The sequence below is a fragment of the Martes martes genome (assembly GCF_963455335.1).
Source record: "Martes martes genome assembly, chromosome: 2".
Classification (NCBI taxonomy): Eukaryota; Metazoa; Chordata; class Mammalia; order Carnivora; family Mustelidae; genus Martes; species Martes martes.
Window position 1 is genome coordinate 143332664 of NC_137889.1, and position 21736 is coordinate 143354399.

Below are 21736 nucleotides of genomic sequence, written 5' to 3' on the forward strand. Positions count from 1 at the left end.
GGCTTCCCCCTCCGATAAGCTAATGGAGAAAATGGTCAGATTGGGGATTTTGTTGTGCTTTAAATAAAAATTGTGTTTCTCATGTTCTCCTGGGGCTCTAGAGCCGGCCTCTCCTATCCTCCCACATGGGTGATGTCTGCACGCACACTCACACTTCTCACGCCCATGCAGGAGTCATTAGGAAGCTCCCATAAGGCAGAGGGGAGTACCCAGAGTGACAGGAAAGGCACCTGCCACACAGGCCTCACCCCCTCTTGCCCAGGTCACCAGTGTGAGGTGCAGGCCTACTGTGTCCCTAATGATGTGTGCGGATGGGGGCTCTGGCAGAACAGGGGGCCTTCTGAGCCCGTGAGGGGCATAGGGGTCCATTCAGGAAGGCTGTGGAAAGATGACCCCAAAGCCAAGGTGGGCTTTGTGGGAAAAGCAGATGCCTCAAGGCCTGAGCCCCTACAGGCAGGGTGCTGAGAGCAGGGCCCAGGATCTGCTGGGGTATTTCTTTCTGCTATCACTTCAGGCTCCTGGGCGGCCCTCCATGGGCTGTGTCGGAAATGGTCCAGGTGCCCGGTGTCGTGTGAGTCTCTCCTAGGACAGGGGTCTGGGGTGGGAGTGGGAGCCTGAAGAGGATTCCCAGCACCTTCAGCTGTATGGGGTCCAAGCCTGCATTGTGGGACTGATGGTGCATGGAATCGGTCTCTCCCTTGCCATTGAGGCAACTGTAGGAGCCCTTCCTGAGTCCCCTCAAAGCCATTCTTGTGTGTGCCAGGCTCTGTCCTGGGCACCTGAATGATAGGATCTGGAAGCCTTCAGCACATTGCGTGGTCCACGTTCTTGACTCTGTCAGTGTGATCCAGAGTCCTTTCCTGCTGCCTATGGGCTCCACCTTGCACTCCAGCCTCGGGTCCCATCCTTCACTGTGTCAGTCACATCAGCCTTCTCCCAATGCCTCTGACACGCAAGTATAGTCCCACTGCAGGGCCTTGGCACGTGCCATTCCCTCTGCCAAAAACTCCTACTAGCTGGCCTGCACTGCTCCCTCCCTAGCTCATTCAGGTCTCTACTCCAGGTCACCTTCTCCTCTGACCACTCTATGGCAGGTGTCACCAACACCGTCCTCCCCCCTGCCAATCTCCTCCCCTTCCAGACTTTCTCTTCCTTCATGGCCCTTCCATCTGCCCTTGTTCATTATGGCAGGGATTGGCTGTCTCCTGCCCCTGGACGTGTGCTTCACAGAGGAGGAAACTTCTGGCTTTTCCCCACTGTATCCCCAGGCTGGAAGCAGACCTAGGCACACGTGGCCGTTGATCAATGTTTAATCCCTGGATCAAAGCTGCAGCAATGAAGGTTGTCTGTGGCTTCTGTTCAGAGAAGAATGTAGTGGGGAAGATGGGGCCACTGCTGCCCCATCAACCTCTTGCATCCAGGACAGTTGGCCTGGGACTGACCATATCCTGAAAGGGCCCATTCCTCCAGGGACCCTCATCCTGGCCCAGCCTCCCCCAGGAGGGGTCCTGAGTGTATGTCAAGGCTCTGGGTGACCAGGTTGGTCATCTGATGTGAGTCCCAGGGTGTGTTGGGGGCCTAACCTCATGCCTAGACAGGAGCCCCAGGGCCCCGCATGGCCCACGCCCTCTAGGCACCCAGGGTTGGTGGTTCAAAAGCGTGACACGGGGACAAATTGCTCTGATCCAAGGGTGATCTGAAATCCTGCAGGGACACAAGGGAGCTGGGTGCTCATGGCAATACAAGCTGACATGGGTGGAACGGCCACATCAGCCAAGGCAGCCTCGAGGGCGTCACACTTGCATGAACCATAAATTATTCAGTGATCTGGATGTTGTTTTTGTGCAAATGGAAGCCCAACTCTGTCCCACTTGCCTGGTGCCCACGATGCTGCTCTTGGATTCTGACGCATCAACCCAGCTGCTGCCGTAAAATGTACGCGGCTGTTTCTGAAACAAAGTGATCTCTCACTGGGTCTTTGAGCTGCAGGTGAGGAGCTGGAATCTGAGCCTGGTTCCGCCAGGCACGGGCCGAAGTACACCCTCAGTGTCACCAGGACTGACTCTTGGATGAGCAGGGGCAGGTCAGCTGGGTTCTCCTGAGGATCACATGAGAACCTACAGGAATCTCATGGGGTCATGTAGGTCAGTGCCATGAACCCTCATGACATTCATTCATTGATTCATTGATTCATTTAGTAGGTGGCTCTCCCTGGACGGTGTGCTGGCCTCCAGAGCGAGACCCATGGGGGAAAGAAAGGTAGTCCTGGCTGTCGTGAGAGAGGCCAGTCCTTGGCCCATTTCAGAGATGAGGAAGCTGAGGATTAGGGTGCCCCAGGGCGCTGTGGCATTGCTCCTCCTCTCCTCATTAGCCCCTTGATGCTCCTGAATGCTGGACACTGGTCTCCAGAGTGGATGTGGCACATCTCCAGGTGCTCCCTGACAGGGTCCATCACATAGGCCACTAGGGCTTCTTCGTCTGGGTTCTTTTTGTTGGCATTTAGCCCGAGGACGGTTCTCACTCTGAACCTTTCAGGACAGTCGACAATGGGATGGATCTCTTAGCGGCTTTAAGAAGCAGTAGACAATTGTGGCCATCGATGCTAAGAACTTTGGGATACATCTGACCCTTCTTTTCACTGTATCTGATCTTTGGGGTAAATACTTAGCAGTGCAATTGCAGGGTCATAGGGTAGCTCTATTTTTAGTTTCTAAGAATCTCCACACTGTTTTCCAAAGTGCTGCACTAGCTTCATTCCCACCATGCCCCTCAATAGACGAATGGATAAAGAAGATATGGTCCATCCTTGTCGTGTTCCTGATCTCAATGGGAAGGCTGCAAGCTTTTTCCCATTGAGGATGATATTCATATGGTTTCACTTATTGGTGGAGCATAACAAATAATATAGAGGACAAGGGTAGATGGAGAGGAGAAGGGAGTTGAGGGAAATTGGAAGGGGAGGTGAACCATGAGAGACTATGGACTCTGAAAAACAACCTGAGGGTTTTGAAGGGGTGGGGTGGGAGGGTGGGGGAACCAGGTGGTGGGTATTAGGGAGGGCACAGATTGCATGGAGCACTGGGTGTGGTGAAAAAACAATGAATACTGTTACGCTGAAAATAAATAAAAAATTAAAAAAAAAAGAAGTGATATCCTTTGACACAGGACAGTCTACTGCTAGAAGTACAAGACCAAAAAATTAGAAAAAAAAAAAAAGATATGGTCCATATATACAATGGAATATTACACCATCATCAGAAAGGATGAATACCCAACTTTTGTATCAACATGGACAGGACTGGAGGAGATTATGCTGAGTGAAATCAGCAGAGAAGGTCAATTATCATATGGTTTCACTTACTTGTGGAACATACGGAATAACTTGGAGGACATTAGGAAAAGGAGAGGAAGAGTGAGTTGTGGGAAATCGGAGGGGGCGATGAACCATGAGAGACTGTGGATTCTTAGACACAAGCTGAGGGTTTTGGAAGGGAGTGGGTGGGGTGATGTGTGAGTCTGGTAGTGGGTATTAAAGAGGGCACGTATTGCATGGAGCACTGGGTGTGGTGCATAAACATGAATCTTGGAACACTATAAAAATAAAAAAAATTAAAAAGAATTTTAAAAAAGAGTAGTATATAAATAATAAAAAAAGAAGCAGTAGGCAAAAAAGAGAGAGAAAGAGAGAGAGAGAGACAAGCCAAGAAACAGATTCTGAACTCTAGAGAACAAACTGATGGTTACAGTGGGGAGGAAGGTGGGGGATAAGGGAAACAGGTGATGGGAATTAAGGAGTGTGCTTGTTGTGCCGGGCAGGCGGTGTTGATGGAAGAGATGAGTCGCTACATTTTATATTTGAAACTAATATTATACTGTATGTTAACTATACTGGAATTAAGATTTTAAACTTTAAAAAAGAAGTGGACAGAGCTTCTGGAAACTGGCACAGGAATGAGGAGAAAACCAGATATGAGAGCACAAATTCTGTATGTGAGCTCTACCCACAACTCTGGGTTCACATGGCAGATACCAAATGGCCCAGCAGGTGTATAAGAACCATGCTGAGATTCTAGCTGCTCCCCATGCAAGGGCAACATCTTACACTTCAGAAGTTAAATGTTTGTAAAACAGAAGGCAATACCCTTGTGAGTAACACAATAGAATCCTGCATGTCTACAGCATAGTACTCACAACATTCAGGACAGAAACCAAAATTCCTTGTTCGGGGAAGGAACACAACTCAAGAGAAAAGAGAGTCAGCTGGGACTCGTTGCAAATGTTGGAACTTAGAGACAATAGTTTTAAAGCAGATGGGGTGTCTGGCTATCTCAGTAGAGCATGCGACTCTTGATCTTGGGGTCAAAGTTTGAGCTGCTCGCTGGGGGTAGTGGGTTTAGTTAATTAAAAAATATTAAATAATAATTTTAAAGCAACACTTGTCATGATGCTTGAGAATGTAAAGAAAAATATGTTCATGCTAAATTGAGACAGATAATCTCAACTATTGAGTGAACTACATGGAAAATCTAGAACTAAAAATAATGTATCTGGGAGGGTGCTGTGCAGCTCAGTCAGTTGAGTGTCTGCCTTTGGATCAGGTCATGTTCCCAGGGTCCTGGGATCAAGGTCTGTGTCAGACTCCCTGTTCGTGGGAGTCTGACCCCCTCTCTCTGACCCTTCCCCCTGCTCACGTGCACTCTCTCTCAAATGAATAAATTAAAAAGCCTTTAATAAAAAAAAATATTTAATCTGGGATTTTAAAAAATTCACTAGATGTGCTAAAAAACAGCACACATTCTAGAAGAAATCCTCAGCGAACTTGATGAGAGATCGGTAGAATCTACCCAATCAGAAGAACAGAGGACAGAAATTACATAATGTAAACCAGAGCTACATCCGTCTATGAGACAATACCAAAGTCTACGACAAGCAGTGTTTTCATGGAACATGACAAGAGAAAACGTGGCAGGAAAATGTAAGAATGGCTGAAAATCTTCCCTATTTGGGAGGAGACATATATAAAGAAAAATATTCCAAGGCACATGTCGTAAGTTAAACTACGAAAAACCAAAGAGAAACATTTGAAAGCAGCCAGAGGAAAAAAGGCACTTTACAGACAAGGGAAGGATGGTGTGAGGATCGCTGACTTGTCATCAAAGACAATGGAGGCCAAAAACAATACAAGCAAGCAAGCAAACAAACAAACAAAAAGACAATGGAGGTCAGAAGACAGTGGAGTGACATCTGTGACCCACTGGAAAAGCCTGTCACTGGAAAATGCTATTTCTATGAAAATATTCTCCAGTAATGAAGATGAAATGAAGACATTTCAGATGAAGGAAAAAGAACTCAGAGAATGCACTGCCAGCAGACCTGGGTTCCAAAGCAGGAGAAAGGCTGCCCTCTGGAGTGAAGACCAATGGGCAAGATGGAATCTCGAAACTTCTGGAAGGAATGAAGACCACGGGAAATGGCAAGTATGTGGGTAAATATAAGAGACTCTTTTCTCCTGATTTCTTTACAGTGTATATGATTATGTACAGAGAACTTACTACATTGTGCTGTGGAGCTTATAATGTACATTAGATGTAACATGTACAATAACTATAGAGAAAAGGAGGAAGGGAGGGAATGAATGTCCCCATCTGTTGATGAGTGGCTTCCATTTTTGGAAGTGGCATGAGATTGACTAGGTCCTCTGTGAACATCTCAGGATGTACTGTATAACTGTAGAGCAACCGTTGAGAATTTAATGCAGAGAGAGAACTAAGAGCCCACGGGAAAATCAAAATGGAATTCTAAAAAATGTCCAAGAATGAAATACTGATTTGTGCAACAATATGAATGAATCTCACAGACCTGCTGAGCCCAAGAAGTCAAACACAAGCACACAGTGGGAGATTCCACTCAGACAATATTCTAGATCAGACAAACGCATGTGTTGGCCCTTCAGAAATGAGAGATGGTTGGCTCTATGAGGCAGGGGATGACAATCGACTGGATGGGGAACAGGAGATCTTTCTCACACATTTGTCAAAACGAACCAAATTGAGTACTCAAGATCTGTTTGCTTTACTGTATGACATTTATATCCCAATTTAAAAATAAAAAAAATGTTTATTTGAGGAAGTTTGTGTGGCTCAGTTGGTGAACTGAGTGCCTTCAGCTCAGGTCATGATCCCAGGGCCCCGGGATCAAGTCGGGCATCAGACTCGTTGCTCAGCAGGGAGCCTGCTTCTCTCTCTGCCCTCTGCTCCCCTTGCTTGGGCTCAGTCTCTTTCTCTCAGAAACAAATAAAATCTTCTAAAATGAAATAAACTATTTATATGAGTCTCTGTATTATGATTTTGGCTCTTAAATAGAAAGCCAACTGCAGACACAAACAGCTCCTGGAAAACGGCTCTGCCACCATCCATAGCAGATCTCATTCCCATGAACATAGAACACAAGGCAACTAAAAAGCCACCAGGCCAAGACTCACTGAGGCCTCTCTGAGAGGTGCCTTCTGATGAAAACTCATTGAAAGGAAGTTTCAGTCATGAAAAGGCAGAGGAAAGCATTTCCGGCATAGGAGGCAGAGAAAGGAAGGATCTGGAGTCAGTGTCCCTATTCCCTAGTGCTGCATAACAAACTGTCCCATAAAGTAGCAATGTATTCTTATCTGCATGGTTCTGTGGACTGACAGGGCCACCCAGGAGACATGTGACTGCAGCTTCCTGAGCTGTGGTACCTGACCTTCGCTTCTCTAAGGTTGGAAAGGAAGAGACCACCGTGATGCTTAATGAAGAGTGCAGCAGGAAAGGGCTGGTCTGATGCTGTCACTCATAAGTCATTGGCCCTGACCTAGTCACTCCACCTCTCTGAGACTTGATTACCTGTACCTCCTAGAGGATGATGGTGAACATGAGTAAGATAATGCAGATTTCAGTCATTTCAGCTAGTATTATTTCTCTTACAAGTATCACCATCAGTACTTACTGAGCACCTCTGATGTGTCAAGAACCCCTCTGGTGGATCCTCATCTCCAGCTGTGATGTCTGGATCTGTGCTGATGCAGCCACACCCTGCATCACCGTGACCCACTGGATGTTTCTGGTCATACTGGAGCCCTGCTCTTGACCTAACACCTTCCTCTGCTGTAAAATTCGGAACTCAACCCTGACCTTGCAGAGCTTCCTTGGGTACATCCACAATGCTCTGAATGCCGTGGCCAGCGCACAGTGGGTGCCATATCAGTGACAGCTATCATTATTCTCAGGGCCCTTTCCACTGGCTATTCCCTGGTTCTGTGCCTTGTGGGCAATGGCCCTATTGCTCCTCAAGTTTCTGTGGAAAAACCCCCATGGGGGCTGCTGCATTGTACAGGTGTCCTAGAAGCTTCCTGTCTCCACTCACTAGCACCCTTTAGAGCAAAGTCGACAGTGTGGACTCTTGGTTGACCATTTGGATTTAGCTACAGTATCTTGTTTGTATCTACCTGGTGAGTCTAAGAAGGAAGCAAAGCCTGGCTTAACGGTGTGCACAGTTAATAGAGGTCCCTGGGAGTGAGACCACCTGCTACAGTTTCAGGTGTCTGAAAACCCACCCGGATCTCATGATTCATCTTCTTGACTGAATCCACATGCAGGGATTTGGGGATCTCTGGAAGAGGAGGGTTCCTCAGAAATGACACAGGAGAAACCGTAGCCTCGGGGGTACAGTGACTTGCCCAAGATCACTAAGTCAGTTACAGGAGAGCCGAGAAGAGAGCCAGGCCCCTAACCCTGGATGAGCACCCACTGCTTTGAAACTATCTCTTTTCATTGAGTCTGTGGGTGCAGAGGAGAGCAAAGCCATCTAGGAGAAATACGCCCAGCTCTTTTTTTTTTTTAACCCCTAATGCTGGAGAGAGCACTTGTCTCTTAGGGGCTGCAAATCAGGAGCACCCGCTTTTATAGCCACCGCACCTTGAAAGCATCTTGTTAGTCAAGGTAAGTTACCTTGAGGGTCTCCAGCTATGATGTCCCTGTGATGAATCATAATGGGTTTCAGTTGGTTTGTGTCACTGAGGCATTTGTTGAAACACAGGTTTGTCAGTAGTGCTTTCTGAAATGAATTTTCTACACATGCTTTTAAAATATGTGAGTTTTTCCTAATGCACTGTGGGAGGTATTAGGCCTGAATTTTGTAGAACTATGTTCTTCAATCAGTAATGTATCTCCTGACAAAACCAAAAGAAAATCTATAGAATGGGAGATTTTTGGGAATATCTTATCAGACAAAGGGTTAGTATCCAAAATATATCAAGAACTTACCAAACTCAATACCCAAAGAACAAATAATCCAGTCAAGAAATGGGCAGAGGACATGAACAGACATTTCTCCAAAGAAGACATCCAGATGGCCAGCAGACCTTTTCAAAAAATGCTCTACATCCCTCAGCATCAGGGAAATACAAATTAAAACCACAATGAGATACCACCTCACACCAGTCAGAATGGCTAAAATTAATAAGACAAGAAACAACGAGTTTTGGTGAGGATGTAGAGAAAGGGGAACCTTCTTACACTGTTGGTGGGAATGCAAGCTGGTGCAGCAACTCCGGAAAACAGTATGGAGATTCCTCAAGAGCTACCTTATGACTCAGTAATTGCACTACTAGGTATATACCCCAAAGAGACAAATGTAGTGATCTGAAGGGACCTGTGCACCCCAATATTTATAGCAACAATATCCACAATAGCCCAACTATGGAAAGAGCCCAGATGTCCATCAACAGATGAATGGATAAAGAAGGTGTGGTATATATACAAACAATGGAATATGACTCAGCCATCAAAAAATGAAATCTTGCCATTTGCAATGATGTGGGTGGAACTAGAGGGTATTATGCCAAGTGAAATAAGTCAATCAGAGAAAGACAATTATATGATTTCATTCATACATGGAATTTAAGAACAAAACAGAGGAGCATAGAGGAAGGGTGGTAAAAATAAAACAAGACCTCATCAGAGAGGGAAACAACTAATAAGAGACTCTTAACTCTAGGCAATCAACTGAGGGTTGCTGGAGGGGAGGAGGTAGGGGGACAGGATAACTGGGTGACTGGAATTAAGGAAGGCACATGATGTAATGAGCACTAGGTGTTATATACAAGAGATGAATCATTGACCTCTACCTCTGAAACCAATAATACACTACATGTTAATTAATTGAATTTAAAATAAAAATAAATAAATAAAAGAGCCAATTACAGAGGAATATAATGATGATGATGATGATGTATGTCCTGGTCCCAGGAAGGGGTGGGTGGACTGTAGGCACCAGGGCGGCATTTTGGAAACCAGTGTGATGTTAGGCAGCAAGAGCTAAGAACCCCTTCATCCTCCCTGACACAGCGTTTTCATCTGCGGGGATTTGCCCTGGGTAAAGTGTATGAAGAAGGAACAATAAACTTGTAGGCCTAAGTGATTTAGCAGTGAAGATCAAACAAAACAGCCCTAGAATCAACCCAAAAGGGCGACCACAGAGACATGGTTTTCAGCCGTGTGTTTATCGGCATTTGATCCTTTGTGTGAACTCATTCCTTTTGGTACTTACAGACCACGGGGGAAAGGACGTAGCTGGCCAGTGGTGTTTATTCTCAGAGACAGACTGTCGCTTACACTTCCTCCTTGTCCACCTACGAGAACGTCTGTGTGCAAATAAATGCATATCATTTAGGAAAGCTTTTGGCTGAAAGTAAGAGAAAAATTGGCTAAATGCACTGCTGATAGCTGGAGCCTAAGGAGATGGGGCTGTAAACAGCACCTTCAGTCCAAAATGTTAGAGAATGTTGTCCAGAGGTGGTAGTGTGACTCCATGACACCTTGGGAGCCAGCTCCTGCCGTCTTCCACAACTGCCATGCTCAGCCCTGCACTAGAGCCCCTCCATCATATCTGGTTCTATCTCTCAGTAAACTAGTGGGGCTGGGCAGAGGGATGCACTGGGCTTCCTTGTCCTCCTCCCCGGGGACAACCCACCCTGGGGACATGGAGGTTTTCCTTCTGAAGAAGACCCTCCCGAGACTCTATGCAAGACAGCTCAGCAACTGAGAGTGGAGATGAGATCCCATAGAGGTGAGCCTATGGAGTGGAAGAGAACACACCCAAATGAAGAGGAACATGCTGGCTTTATGATCCCTGAGACATGGGTCAGTATTTTTAAGTGTGGCTTTCTTGTTCATGATCAAGAGGTGGCAGCTGCACACCCAACAACTGCCACGTGTGAGCTTGGGCAGGGGCTGAAGGACAAGAACCTTCTTGCAAAGCTTGCCTTACATTTGGGGCTCTCTTTCCGGTCACCCCATGCTCCAGCTTCATAGGACACACCGGGTCATCTGAGCTGCTTCCCAGGTCCCACCACTCCCCATGTGGAGGGGGAGGTACTGTTGCCGGAGGTGAGGATAGGCCGTTTCCTGCCAGCTGCAGCTGAAAGGCTCATGAGCCACTGGTCTGCGCAGAGCAGCCGAGCCATAAGCTTCTGCCAATGAGACAGCATTTCTGGGCTCCCTCTGGGAGGGACCTTCAGAGTCTGGGGACCGCTCCATGGCATATCTCAGTAGGGAAAACCGGCAGCCGCCATGGGAATAAGCTTTGGGAAAGGACAGAGTCCTCTGGTGCTGAGCTGGGGGAGAATGTTGAGGGCAGAGAAGGGTCCTTCCTGTTTTGGTCTGAATTGCCCTCCTGCAGCTTCAAAGACTTTGGAAGACAATGCCTCCTTCAGGTCTCACATCCCTAGGAGGCTGGGGTGGGGCGGGAGGGGTAGGGGGTCACTGTAGACCAGTGAGTGACCTTCATGTGGTCAGGGATGGTGTCTGTGTGAAGGCATGGCCCTGTGTCCCCCACTTCTCACAGGCAGATGCTTGACCTGACCATGTGATGGACCAGACCAGAAATATGGCTGGGGCAACTGGGTGGCTCAGTGGGTTGAGCCTCTGCCTTCAGCTCAGGTCATGATCTCGGGGTCCTGGGATCTAGCCCCACATCGGGCTCTCTGCTGGGTGGGGAGCCTGCTTCCTCCTCTCTCTCTGCCTGCCTCTCTGCCTACTTCTGTTCTGTCAAATAAAATCTTTAAAAAAAAGAAGAAGAAGAAAAAATATGCCCTTGTGTGTGCTGAGATTCTGCAGGGTTCTTCTGTCCACTTTAAGTGGACCTGCATCAGCCAAGACTCAGTGAATTGGGAACCATTCAGGATGGTGGGCAAACCCACCTCATCAGACAAAAGTAGGGAGCTGAGCTCTGCAAACCTTGTCTAGAACAAGTGTTTCACTAAACATTGCCTCCTTTAGCTTAGCCTTGCCGAGCATCCAAAGAGTGTAGCTGCTCCACAATTTATGAAAAGTGTGAAGCATGATATGGGGGAGGCAACATGGAGGGAAGTGGGAAGCCAGTGGGTGGGACCACCAGTCAGGAAGGGGTGCCACCCAGGGGGCTGGCTGATGTACTTGATGCAGTGAAGGCCCCTACAGTCACTTCTTTGCTTTTTCCACTGGGAATCCCAGTTGCCCCTGCCTGCTCCTGTCAACCCAAGCCAGGTTGGTGGGTGCCCTTGTGTGCCACAGAGTGGCATGTGATATATGACCCTCAGTGCCCACATGCTGGCTTCCTGCATAGCAGACAGGCAGTGGTGGATCCAGGCAGTCACATCATTTTCTCTCCACTTCCCCCTGGACACCACGCAGCTGGTGTCTGGGCCATGCTCCCAGGCTTGTGCATCAAGCTTCCATCTCAGGGCCCTCAGCTGCACTGGTTCATCTGGGAATGAAATGGGAATCATCTCTGCCTTCCAGGATTGCTTCGAGGATTCCAGAAGGCCAGGGAATGACAGGAACCACCTGCTGTCAGCATTTAACAGCGTCTCCTTTGCAGCCTCATGGCACCATCCCTACCTCTTCTGAGGCATCATGCTTCTCTCCCTCCTACAAGCACAGGGGATAGCTGTCACTTTTTTGGGTTCCCAGCATCTAAACCCTCTTAATATGGAAATCCTTTGCCTATAGAATCTGAGCTCAACTCCCACTATAGGAATGGAGTAGAAAGTGCTGGATACTGGTTTCCCAGTCCGCCTTGTAGCTAAGGTGCATGCATATGACTTGGGCCCTTTGACTGGGAAGCCAGTGATATGACAAACCAGGGACAGGTGGAAGATGCACCCTATGAGGGACAGGGGAGAGTTCCTAGCAGTGGAGGCACCATGGCAAACACTGTGGATTGAGTGGTCCCTTCCGTTTGCAACCTCAGAGATTCAAAAGTCTTGGGCGTCAGTTCTAGAGGGTAAATATGTTTTCAAAGGACCAGCAATGTGGCAGCTCATGGACCCATAACGTGCTTCACCTGTGAGTCTGAATTTCAAGACCAGGGACAGCGGCTACCTTAGACCCAAGAAAAAGAGCAGGACAAGACTTGAGCTCTTCCAGCTGATCAGCCTCATCCCTGAAAAGGGAGAGGCTCCAAGTAGGAAATGGGAACAAGGGAAGGAGGAAGAAGGAGAGATGGGAGGATGGGAATGCCCAATGCCCAAAGTGCCAACCATAGGCAGGAATAGGCACTCCAAATGTTCCCAACGGCTCACTTCACCCGAGAACCTGTGTGGGAGAGAAGCCTCAGAATTTGGCTTATGGAAACAAAGACTCACATTCAATTGTGGTATCGCTCAGATCCAACAGTCATCAAGATTCTGCTCCCTGGCCTCATCTCTCTCTTTCCACTCGGGCTCATTTTCCATTCCTGGAGAATTTAAGTTACAGCCACCCCCTTCTCTTCAGCACGCTCTATTTTTCCACAAGCAGAGAGCTATCATCATGCCAAGAACACAATTCCTTGGAATCATCCAGCAGTGTCCTGACCTAATTTTCCTGGCACTCTGCAGCCCCTCCCCATCTTTTCTCCCTTAGCCATACCTGCGCCCTTGACGCAATCTCGTACGTTTATGTGTGTACTGGTCTGTTTCTGCCGCCGGCAAGGGGCTCAATGGTCTTGAATGAAACAATTCATTCTCGTCTGGATCTCTTCAGGTCCTCCTGATGGGAGTGGCATGGCTCAGTCTGGCACCGTGGGAGCCTCCAAATCCTCTCCTGATTTCCACCTTGATCCTGAAAGACCACACTCCACACAGTAGGCAGAGCGATCTTATACCACTGCTGCCCCATCTCAACCTCATCCCCGCCCTCATCCCTCCCTCTCTGCTCTGGAGAGACCTTGCAGCTCAGAGAGTTTGGCACAGACCACAGCAGAGCGCGTTCCCACAGGGTTGGATGGTTCCCTGTGAGCCTAAGACCACAGGCTCTGAACTAACCACTTTCAAGCCCAGGAGAGGCTACGATGCTAGGGAATGGCCTGGCACCTGGCTGGGCTCTCTGAATCTTACTTCTGGCCCAAAAAGCTGTGCCCTCCCATCTGCCTTCCTCACCCCCACACTGAGGGCTCTGTTTGTGGAAGAGTGCTGCCTGGAAGGCTGAAGGGGCTGAGGCAGGTGAGAATGGGGTGTGGGGTCTCAGGATGGTACTGAGGGAGGCTGGCGGGGGTGCCCTGGAGCCCTGTGCTGATCTTCCAGATGGGACACAGGGCAAAGGCTAACCAGGGACTGGGATACACAAGGCAGTTCTGGAGCCTACCATGACCTCTGGTGTGGCCTGGAGGTACCAGGGACCAGGCATGGCAGCCCCTCCTCCCTGTCCTCCTCCTCCTCCTCTACTTCCTCCTCCTCCCCTCATCTTCCTCCTCCCCATCCTCTCCCTCCTCCTCCTCCCCATTCTCCTCCTCTTCCTTCTTTTCCTCTCCCTCCTCTCCCTCCCATGCCCCTCCATCCTTTTCTCCTATCCCTTCCCCATCTCTTCCCCTTCTGCTGTTCCTTGTCTTCCCCCTTCCCTGTCCCTCATCCCTGAGGCAGCTCAGAGCAGGAACAAGGAGTGTGGGGTGCAGGGCACAGGATGCATATGCAGGGTAGGAAATAGGTGAGGGGGGTGGGGATGGCCAGCACAGGGCAGGGGTTGAGAGGCTGAGACTGGAGTGTCCAGGGCACACTGGTGCTCCACTCCCCTGTGGCTCCTCCTCCACGCCTCTGCTACCCGCCCCCCCATGCCTCAGATGCCTAATTGTGATGCCCATTTCATGGAGAAGACACAGAGCTTGGGGTACAGTGAGGGACTCAGTCAAGGAAAGCAGCCATGGCGGGACTCAAACTCTGACTGTTGGACTCTGGCCTGAGACCTGTTTGTGTTCCCACATTCCCAAGCCCAGACCTACCCGGGGCAGGAGTCACTGCTCCCCTACCTGGCAGAGTCTGGAGGAACTGAAGTGTGGAGCGGGGCCCAGAGAAGCCAGTTCCAAGGATGGAGGACAAAGGGGGCTCCCAGCAGGCCATGACCTGTCTTCCACCCCAAAGGCGCCCTGAGGCAGCACATCTCCTGTTCTCTGGTCTCCCAGACCAGAGCCTGGCACAGAATCAAGGAAAGTGGGTGTTAAGGGATAAAAATCTGAAAACAGGTCCATGGAGCAACAAGACTCAGAGCCTGGAAAGCGCACACCTGCTGTTTGTAAGCTGATGCTCGCTTTGGGTCAGACACAGACGGTCACTGTACATTCCACGTGACTTAATACAACACCCCTAAACATCCTCATTTTATGAGTCAGAAACCTGAGGCTGTGTGCCAGCTGTCAGGAATTGTGTGTCTGCCCTGCTCCAGGGTGGTGTTGCTGACATGAGGTGACACAGGTGGTCAGGAGGAGCAGTTGCGATGAACTTTATACATTACAAAGGAGAGCAGCCGGGTCCTCCAGGGAAGAGGGGACGGGGGTCGATCCACACAATTAACATCACATGCTCTTCAAAAAGAGAGAGCTCCTCCTTATTCCAGGTTCTGGGTCCTGCAGGGGACCTACTGAGCCTCCTAGTGGGTTGAGCTGTGGGTGAGGATGATATTAACGACACACACATGGACATGGACTCATAAACAGACTGAATCTATGGAGGAGGCATGGGAGGCCATGGAAGGTGTCTGTGAGACAATTTCCAGCCAGATGGAAAGTGGAGGGAGCTGCTCCTTCACCAAGGGAACGGCACGTACGAAGGGCCTGAGGCAGGAAAGGGCTTGAGGTGCAGGGAGGATCTGGCCATGCAGCACCAGTGGAGGGAGGAAGAGAGCTCACTGCAGCTGGAGGAGCCATGGCAGTCAGGACACAGCAGAGGACAAGGGCCGTGAGGATGGGGACAGTGAGGGCTGGCAACAGCTAAGGGAAGGATGTACTTGAAGGGACTGGGAAGTGAGGCCAGAAAGGCAGGGTGGGGCCACTTCTGAAAGGCTCTAGGACTTGGGCAGGGGATCAGGGTCTGGTGGGGAGACATTGGGAGCTCTGGAAGATTGGAGGCAGGAGGATCCCATGGTTGAGTCTGCCCCCCAGGGAGGTCATTGGCACTGGAGGCAGCTCCCAGGCACATTGACCATGAAACAACCTAAGCCTCCAGGCCTGTCCCAGCTGCTCCAGAGGACAGACAACACTGAGCTCACAAGGATTCACTGGGCCATGGTGCGGGGTGCCCGTCCGCAACCCGCTACATACCCACAAAGAACGTTCAGGATGTTCCTTTTTCTAATTGCCCAGAACAAGTCCCGGGCACCTTCGTGTGCAGCGGTGGCCGGATCAGGAGTCACAGGCCAGAGAACCCAGGTGTGACACTGGGGACATGTTCCCTTTGCCACCAGGGAGCTGCCGGCACCCTGCGTTCTTTTTCCAGAGCTTTGACTCAAATGTGCGGTGTCTGGGGGCACCTCACTGGGGCGGGGAAAACACGTCTCCCACTGGTTTGTTCCTGACAACAATGTGCTGTTAGTGACTGAAGCCACAGAATTCAGAAACCGAAACAGCTTCCTGTGGCTGGGCCCACCCAAGCCTGTTGCCAGAAAGTTCCATTCCTCCTTGGCAGCCTCTCTGGGCAGCCAATGCCAGCCACCTAGTCGAGGAGACCCGCGGCTCTGACGGGGTCACACAGGCCATCCCAACCCTGTCCCCAGCCCTGGGAGCTTCCAGCCTCTAGAGCCTGATGAACACATGTCCAGAGTTGGAGCCCGGGCTGCGGCATCTCATGTTGGCAGTTCTAGGAGAAGATGCCGCCGCCATGAGGACCATCATGCAGGGGCTGCAGCTCACACAAGTGGCTCGGGAGGGTGGAGAGAGTGATGCCCACACGACGTGGAGAGGAGGTGCCCAGACAGAGGGAAGAAGAGGGATCAGAGATTCAGATAGGTGGACATGGATGTTCGGGACGATGGTGTATTAGGTGAGAACCGTCCAGGGGACAGTGCTCTCAGGAGGCCTAGAGGACGCTCCCATTTCTCAAGCATCACCAAGTATCACCAAGCTCAGCATCACCGAGAGCTCAGAGATGGGCGGCTTCCTCCAGGAAGGGCTGATGATTGAGACCATGGCAGACCTGTGTGGGCTGCTGGCTCAGGGCGTCACAGGACACAGAATCAAGAGGCCAGGTGACTGCACGCAGCCATCAGAAGCAAGGTCAGGTGGATTCCTGGAAACATGTGGAGGTGAGAATGGCATGGGACCATTGACAGCCATTGAGGTCACAGTACACGGCACTCCTTGCGGGGAAACAGATGGACAGGTGAACCACACACCATCTGCATGACCTCTCCAGGGCCATGAGGATCAATGAGTTCGGATGCTGAGGGTAGCCACCTTAATGACAAATCTGGATCCCTTGCCCAGGTTCCAGACCTGATCCAGTTTCCAAACCCAAAACCCTCTGATGGAAGGAGAGCTTGTCCCTGGGAGGAAGGAGGCTGAGAGGGTCCAGCAGGACCCTATGGAAAGGATTCATCCATCCCTTCCCCAAGGTGGCTCCTGGTCACTGACTGGACACTGGGGAGAGAGAATTTGCACCGTTTTGAGGACTAGGGACTTCAAGCAGCCTTAAACACCCATTAGCACCTGAGTTTCTGGGGGCAAGGCATTCAGGAGTGATTAGCGGGGTGTTTCTGGCTCCCTGTCCTTCCTAAGGTTGCAGTGAGGGCTCAGCACGGACTCTTGAAGCCGAGGCTGGGCCAGAGGAGCGACTTGCTGGTGGTTGGCTCACAGGGCTGCTGAGCTGGTGCTGGCTGTGGGCAGGACAGAGCTCCTCCCTGCATGTCCCCTGCACAGAAGGCTGGCTTGACCTGTGACATCGCTGCTGGCTTCCTCCAGATGAAGCTTTAGGGGAGAGCACACCATGACCATGGTATTTGGGGCACATGGTATTTGGGAATCTGCTGAGAAGTGGACAGCACTGGTTTATCCTGAGCGGAATAAGTCAATCAGAGAACAACAATTATCATGGGATTTCACTCAGATGTGGAATTTAAGAAAAAAAAAACAGGATCATAGGGGAAGGGATGGAAAAATAAAAAAAGATGAAATCTGAGAGGGAGACAAACCAAAAGACTCTAGGAAAAACTCAAGGAACAAACTGGGTTGCTGGAGGGGAGGTGAGTGGAGAAATGGGGTAACTGGGTGATGGGCATCCAGGTGGGCACATGATATGATGACCACTGGGTGTGATATGCAACTGATGAGACACTGAACTCCTCCTCTGAAACTGACAACACTTTATAGGTTAAATAATTGAATTTAAATAAAATAAATTTTAAAAAATTGACATCAATGCCCAGACACTAGTGATGGGGGCGGAGCACAGAATGGTGATGTCCACGGGCCACCCCCTCTTCTGGCTCAGGTGACAATACTGCTGTGAGTACTGCTCCTCCTGCTCCTGTCCTTGCCTCCCCATGGGTCAGGAGCGGTGTTGTCTGCTAGGGGACCAGTTGCCACTGGGATGTGGCCACCCGGCTGGCTTCCCATGCTCACACAGCTGGTACTGCTGCGGTTCCTGGTGGCCCAGCCCATGAAGCCCATCAGGGTCTTTGTGGTTCCCCACAGTCACATGGATGTGGGCTGGATCCACACTGTGCAGGTAGGTGCCCGTTCACCATCCCCCAGAACCCCTGGAGCTCAGCTTCCTTTTCTCTGCCAGATCCCAGGGTGGGTTTGATGTTTGGTGTTGGCTGACATCCTCAAGGGAGCAGCCTGGGTTATGACCTAACTCGCTGGAGACCAGGGAGGCTCACTTGGGGTGCTTGGCTCCAGTCTCTGGCCTCAGTTTCCCCATCCATGCTAGGGATAGTCAGGTGAAAAGACATGGGCCTGACTCAGGCCATGGTCACAGTCCATGACTGGGGCACCTTGGGTGGGCTCTGTTCCCTTTCTGAGCCCCATGTCCCCCTTCTGTAGGATGGCACAGGCCTCAGACCCTTTGCATGGACTGCTCCTTCTGCCCAGAGGGCCTTCCTCCAATACGCCTAGTCCCCCCCAACCCTGTGTGTGGCTCCACAAAAGACACTTTCTGGTGGGGCCTTCCTGGCATCCCTATGTGTACCCCTATTTTCTTCCCCTCCTCCTTTCCGTGCACATTTGGTAGGGGGCTTGGTGTCAGTCCCTTGTCCCCACCAGAAGGCTAGCTTCACAGGCCAAGGGCTTCATACGTTATATTTCTTGGCATGGTTTCACCACCTTGATAGACAGAAGAGGTGCACCAGCTATTGCTGATTGAGTGAATGAATGCAGGAATGAATGAATGCAGGAATGAATGAATTCAAATGAATATGCAGGAATGAATGAATGAATGCAGGAATGAATGATCAAATAAATGAATAAATGTTCAAATGAATGAATGAATGAACACAGGAATGAATGAATGTAGTTATGAAGAAGTACAGGAATGAATGCATGCAAGAAGGAACGAATGCAGGAAAAGGAGCAGGAAGAGACTAAGATTTGCTCAAGTTCCTGGGTCAGGTGACGGCATATTGTCACCCAGGCCACCTCCAGCTCTTTTGTGGGAACAGGAAGGAAACCCAGAAGAGAACAAACACTCTCTGGGATTAGGGATACAGTAACTTTTCCGCAGATGTTACTGAGAGGCAGCTGGGCTTCAGTGGGAGAGGGAAGCAGCAAGAGGATCTGAGCAGGAGGAGGTGGGGGCAGAGGAGTCCAGTCCTGGTATGCACTGGGCAGCCTCTCCGGGGACACTCTGCTGCCTGTGGAGATGGCTTAACAGTGGGGAAGCATGTTTATTGCCCTCAGTTATAGAAGAGGAAACAGGCCCAGCGAGGGTTGGTGACTTGCCTAAGGGAACCCAGGAATGATCTCTCTTTTTGAGGCCTCCCTGGCCAGGGATCTTTGCATTTCATTAAGCAACCACTCTGGGCAACGCCATGTATCAGCCTGGAGATACATGGGAAACACCCACGTCTGGTCCTGTGGAGCCTCCAGCCTGGGAGAGGCAGGTCAGCAGATGCCCATGACAATCCAGGGGGCTGGTGGCAGCTCCTCTCAGCTTCAGATCTCATCATCAGCTCCCTTCATTTCAGCCCAGATGGGCCCCGTGGGGTCCCTGGACCTCCTTCCTGTCACCCTGTGGCTTCACTGGCTGCCTCCCTACTGTACCCTTGGGTCAGCTATCATGCCCTTCATGGAAGCTGTCCCTGTCCCCTGGGCATGTCGTATGTCATGGTCTAGAACATCAGGGCCAGCTACCGTGCCCCCTCAGGGAAGGCGTCCCTGGCCCCTGGGCACATCCTGTGTCATGGTCTGGAACACTACCTCTCTCCCTAGAACAGCAGGATCTCATCAGAGGCAGGAGAGCAATGTCACTGTCTCAGGGCCAGCTGGCACTGTGTGTCCAGCACAGAGCTGTCCCTGTGTGTCTCTGTCGGGGTGGTACAGGAAGAAGAGAGGAAAAGCCCAGGGCAGAAACCCACAGGGAGTGGTGGGGCCCAGGGATCCTGTGCCACTGGGATTTTAGTACTGGATCCTTGGGGCCAAGCCTCTGGGAGCCTCCACGGGTGCTGGTGTGATGGGTGTCCCCTCCACAGGAAAGCCCGTGGGCCTATGCGGCCAACGTCTACACCTCCGTGGTGCAGGAGCTCATGCTCCAGAAACATCGCCGCTTCATTGCTGTGGAGCAGGAATACTTCCGGCTGTGGTGGGATGGCATTGCCTCGGACAGGCAGAAACGCCAGGTACTGCGGTCTGCAAGGGCCTCTGGGAGGTATACCGAGGCAGGGGGAAGCCCCTTGTCCAAGGATGTGTGGCCTGAAGCTCCCAGACCAGGTGCACTGGGCACTTCACATGACTTGTTTAGCTCAGGTTTGTGCTCAGCCCAGCCCAAAGGAAGGATTTAGTTTTATCTGCCTTTGTAGCTGTTGGTGTGAAATGGTGCTCTAACAAGTCAGCCCTGCACTCACTAGGTGTGGAATGGAGTCTCTTCAGACCCCCACCTCCTGCTTCACCTACCATCTGCATGGGCCCGTGGCTCGTAGCTGACCACCCTGCCTAGGGTGCTCCATTGCCTGCATTTAAAGTGGGCCGCAAAAGACATCACGGGGCACAGGTTCAGAGAGGTCCTGGGAAGCAGGTCTTCATGGGGGACAGCCTGGAACTCAGTTCAACCTCAGGCAGGGGTGCATTCTGTGAGCTGCAGGTCCTGCCTGTGCAAATGGGAGTGACCTCCCCTTCCTCAGATCTGCTGGGTTCTGATGAATGCGGGACATGGGCACCTTGGAGGACACTATGGACATGGTCCTCTCCCTGACATTCTCCTTCCTTCAGCACAGTCACTGAACATGAGGGACAGGGAGGTGAGAGACTGCCCAAGTGGCAAAGTGAGAAGGTAAAGAGAAGAGGTCACCGGATCCCACCTGAGGGGAAACACATAAAATTAAGGAAACACATAGATAATAATACTGTAATCGTAGGCAACTTGAACACTCCCTCACTACAATGGACAGATCATCTAAGATTAGCAAGGAAACAAGGTCCTTGAATGACTCACTCAATCCGATGAACTTCACAGATACATTCAGAGACTTCCATCCTAAAGCAAGAGAATACACATTCTTCTGAACTGCACCTGGAACAATCTCTAGAATAGATCACATACAGGGTCACAAATCTGGTCTCAACTGGTACCAAAAAAATGGAATCATTTCCTGTTAATTTTCAGACTACAATACTTTGAAACAGGAATTCACTCACAGGAGGAAATTTTGAAAGAATACCCAACTTTTGTATCAACATGGACGGGACTGGAAGAGATTATGCTGAGTGAAGTAAGTCAAGCAGAGATAGTCAATTATCATATGGTTTTGCTTATTTGTGGAGCATAAGGAATAACATGGAGGACATGGGGAGATGGAGAGGAGAAGGAAAGAATTAAAAAACATGGAGGGTAAAGAGCATCCTAGCAAAGAATGAATGGGTCAACCAAGAAATTAAAGAAGAATTTTTAAAAATTCATGGAAACAAATGAAAATGAAAACACAACTGTTCAAAACCTTTGAGATGCAGAGCACCTGGGAGGCTCAGACATTAAGCATCTGCCTTTGACTCAGGTCATGATCCCAGGGTCCTGAGACAGAGCCCCACATCAGACTCCCTCCTCTGTGGGAAGTCTGCTTCTCCCTCTCCCAGTACCTCCGTTTGTATATCCTCTCTCTTGCTCTCTCTCTCTCTCTCTTCCTCTCTCTCTGTCAAATAAATAAATAAAATATTTAGAAACAAAAAGAAAAACAAAAACTTTGAGATGCAACAAAGGCGGTCCTAAGAGGGGGGTATATAACACTACAGGCCTTTCTTAAGAAACAAGAAAGTTCTCAAATACAGATGCTAA

At 50.1% G+C, this 21736-nt stretch overlaps 1 protein-coding gene across 1 annotated transcript in view; it reads left to right on the top strand.

Annotated features, from left to right (window-relative positions):
• Positions 1-17842: 17842 nt before the first annotated feature.
• The window catches only part of LOC308338601 (epididymis-specific alpha-mannosidase-like), a gene marked incomplete at both ends in the record, with an annotated part of 41609 nt that continues 37715 nt past the window's right edge, over positions 17843-21736 (top strand). The window contains 2 exons of the mRNA XM_080796828.1: positions 17843-17980; positions 19941-20087. Of these exons, the coding sequence (XP_080652954.1) occupies positions 17843-17980; positions 19941-20087 (285 nt within the window). The remainder of the gene's footprint in view (positions 17981-19940; positions 20088-21736) is intronic.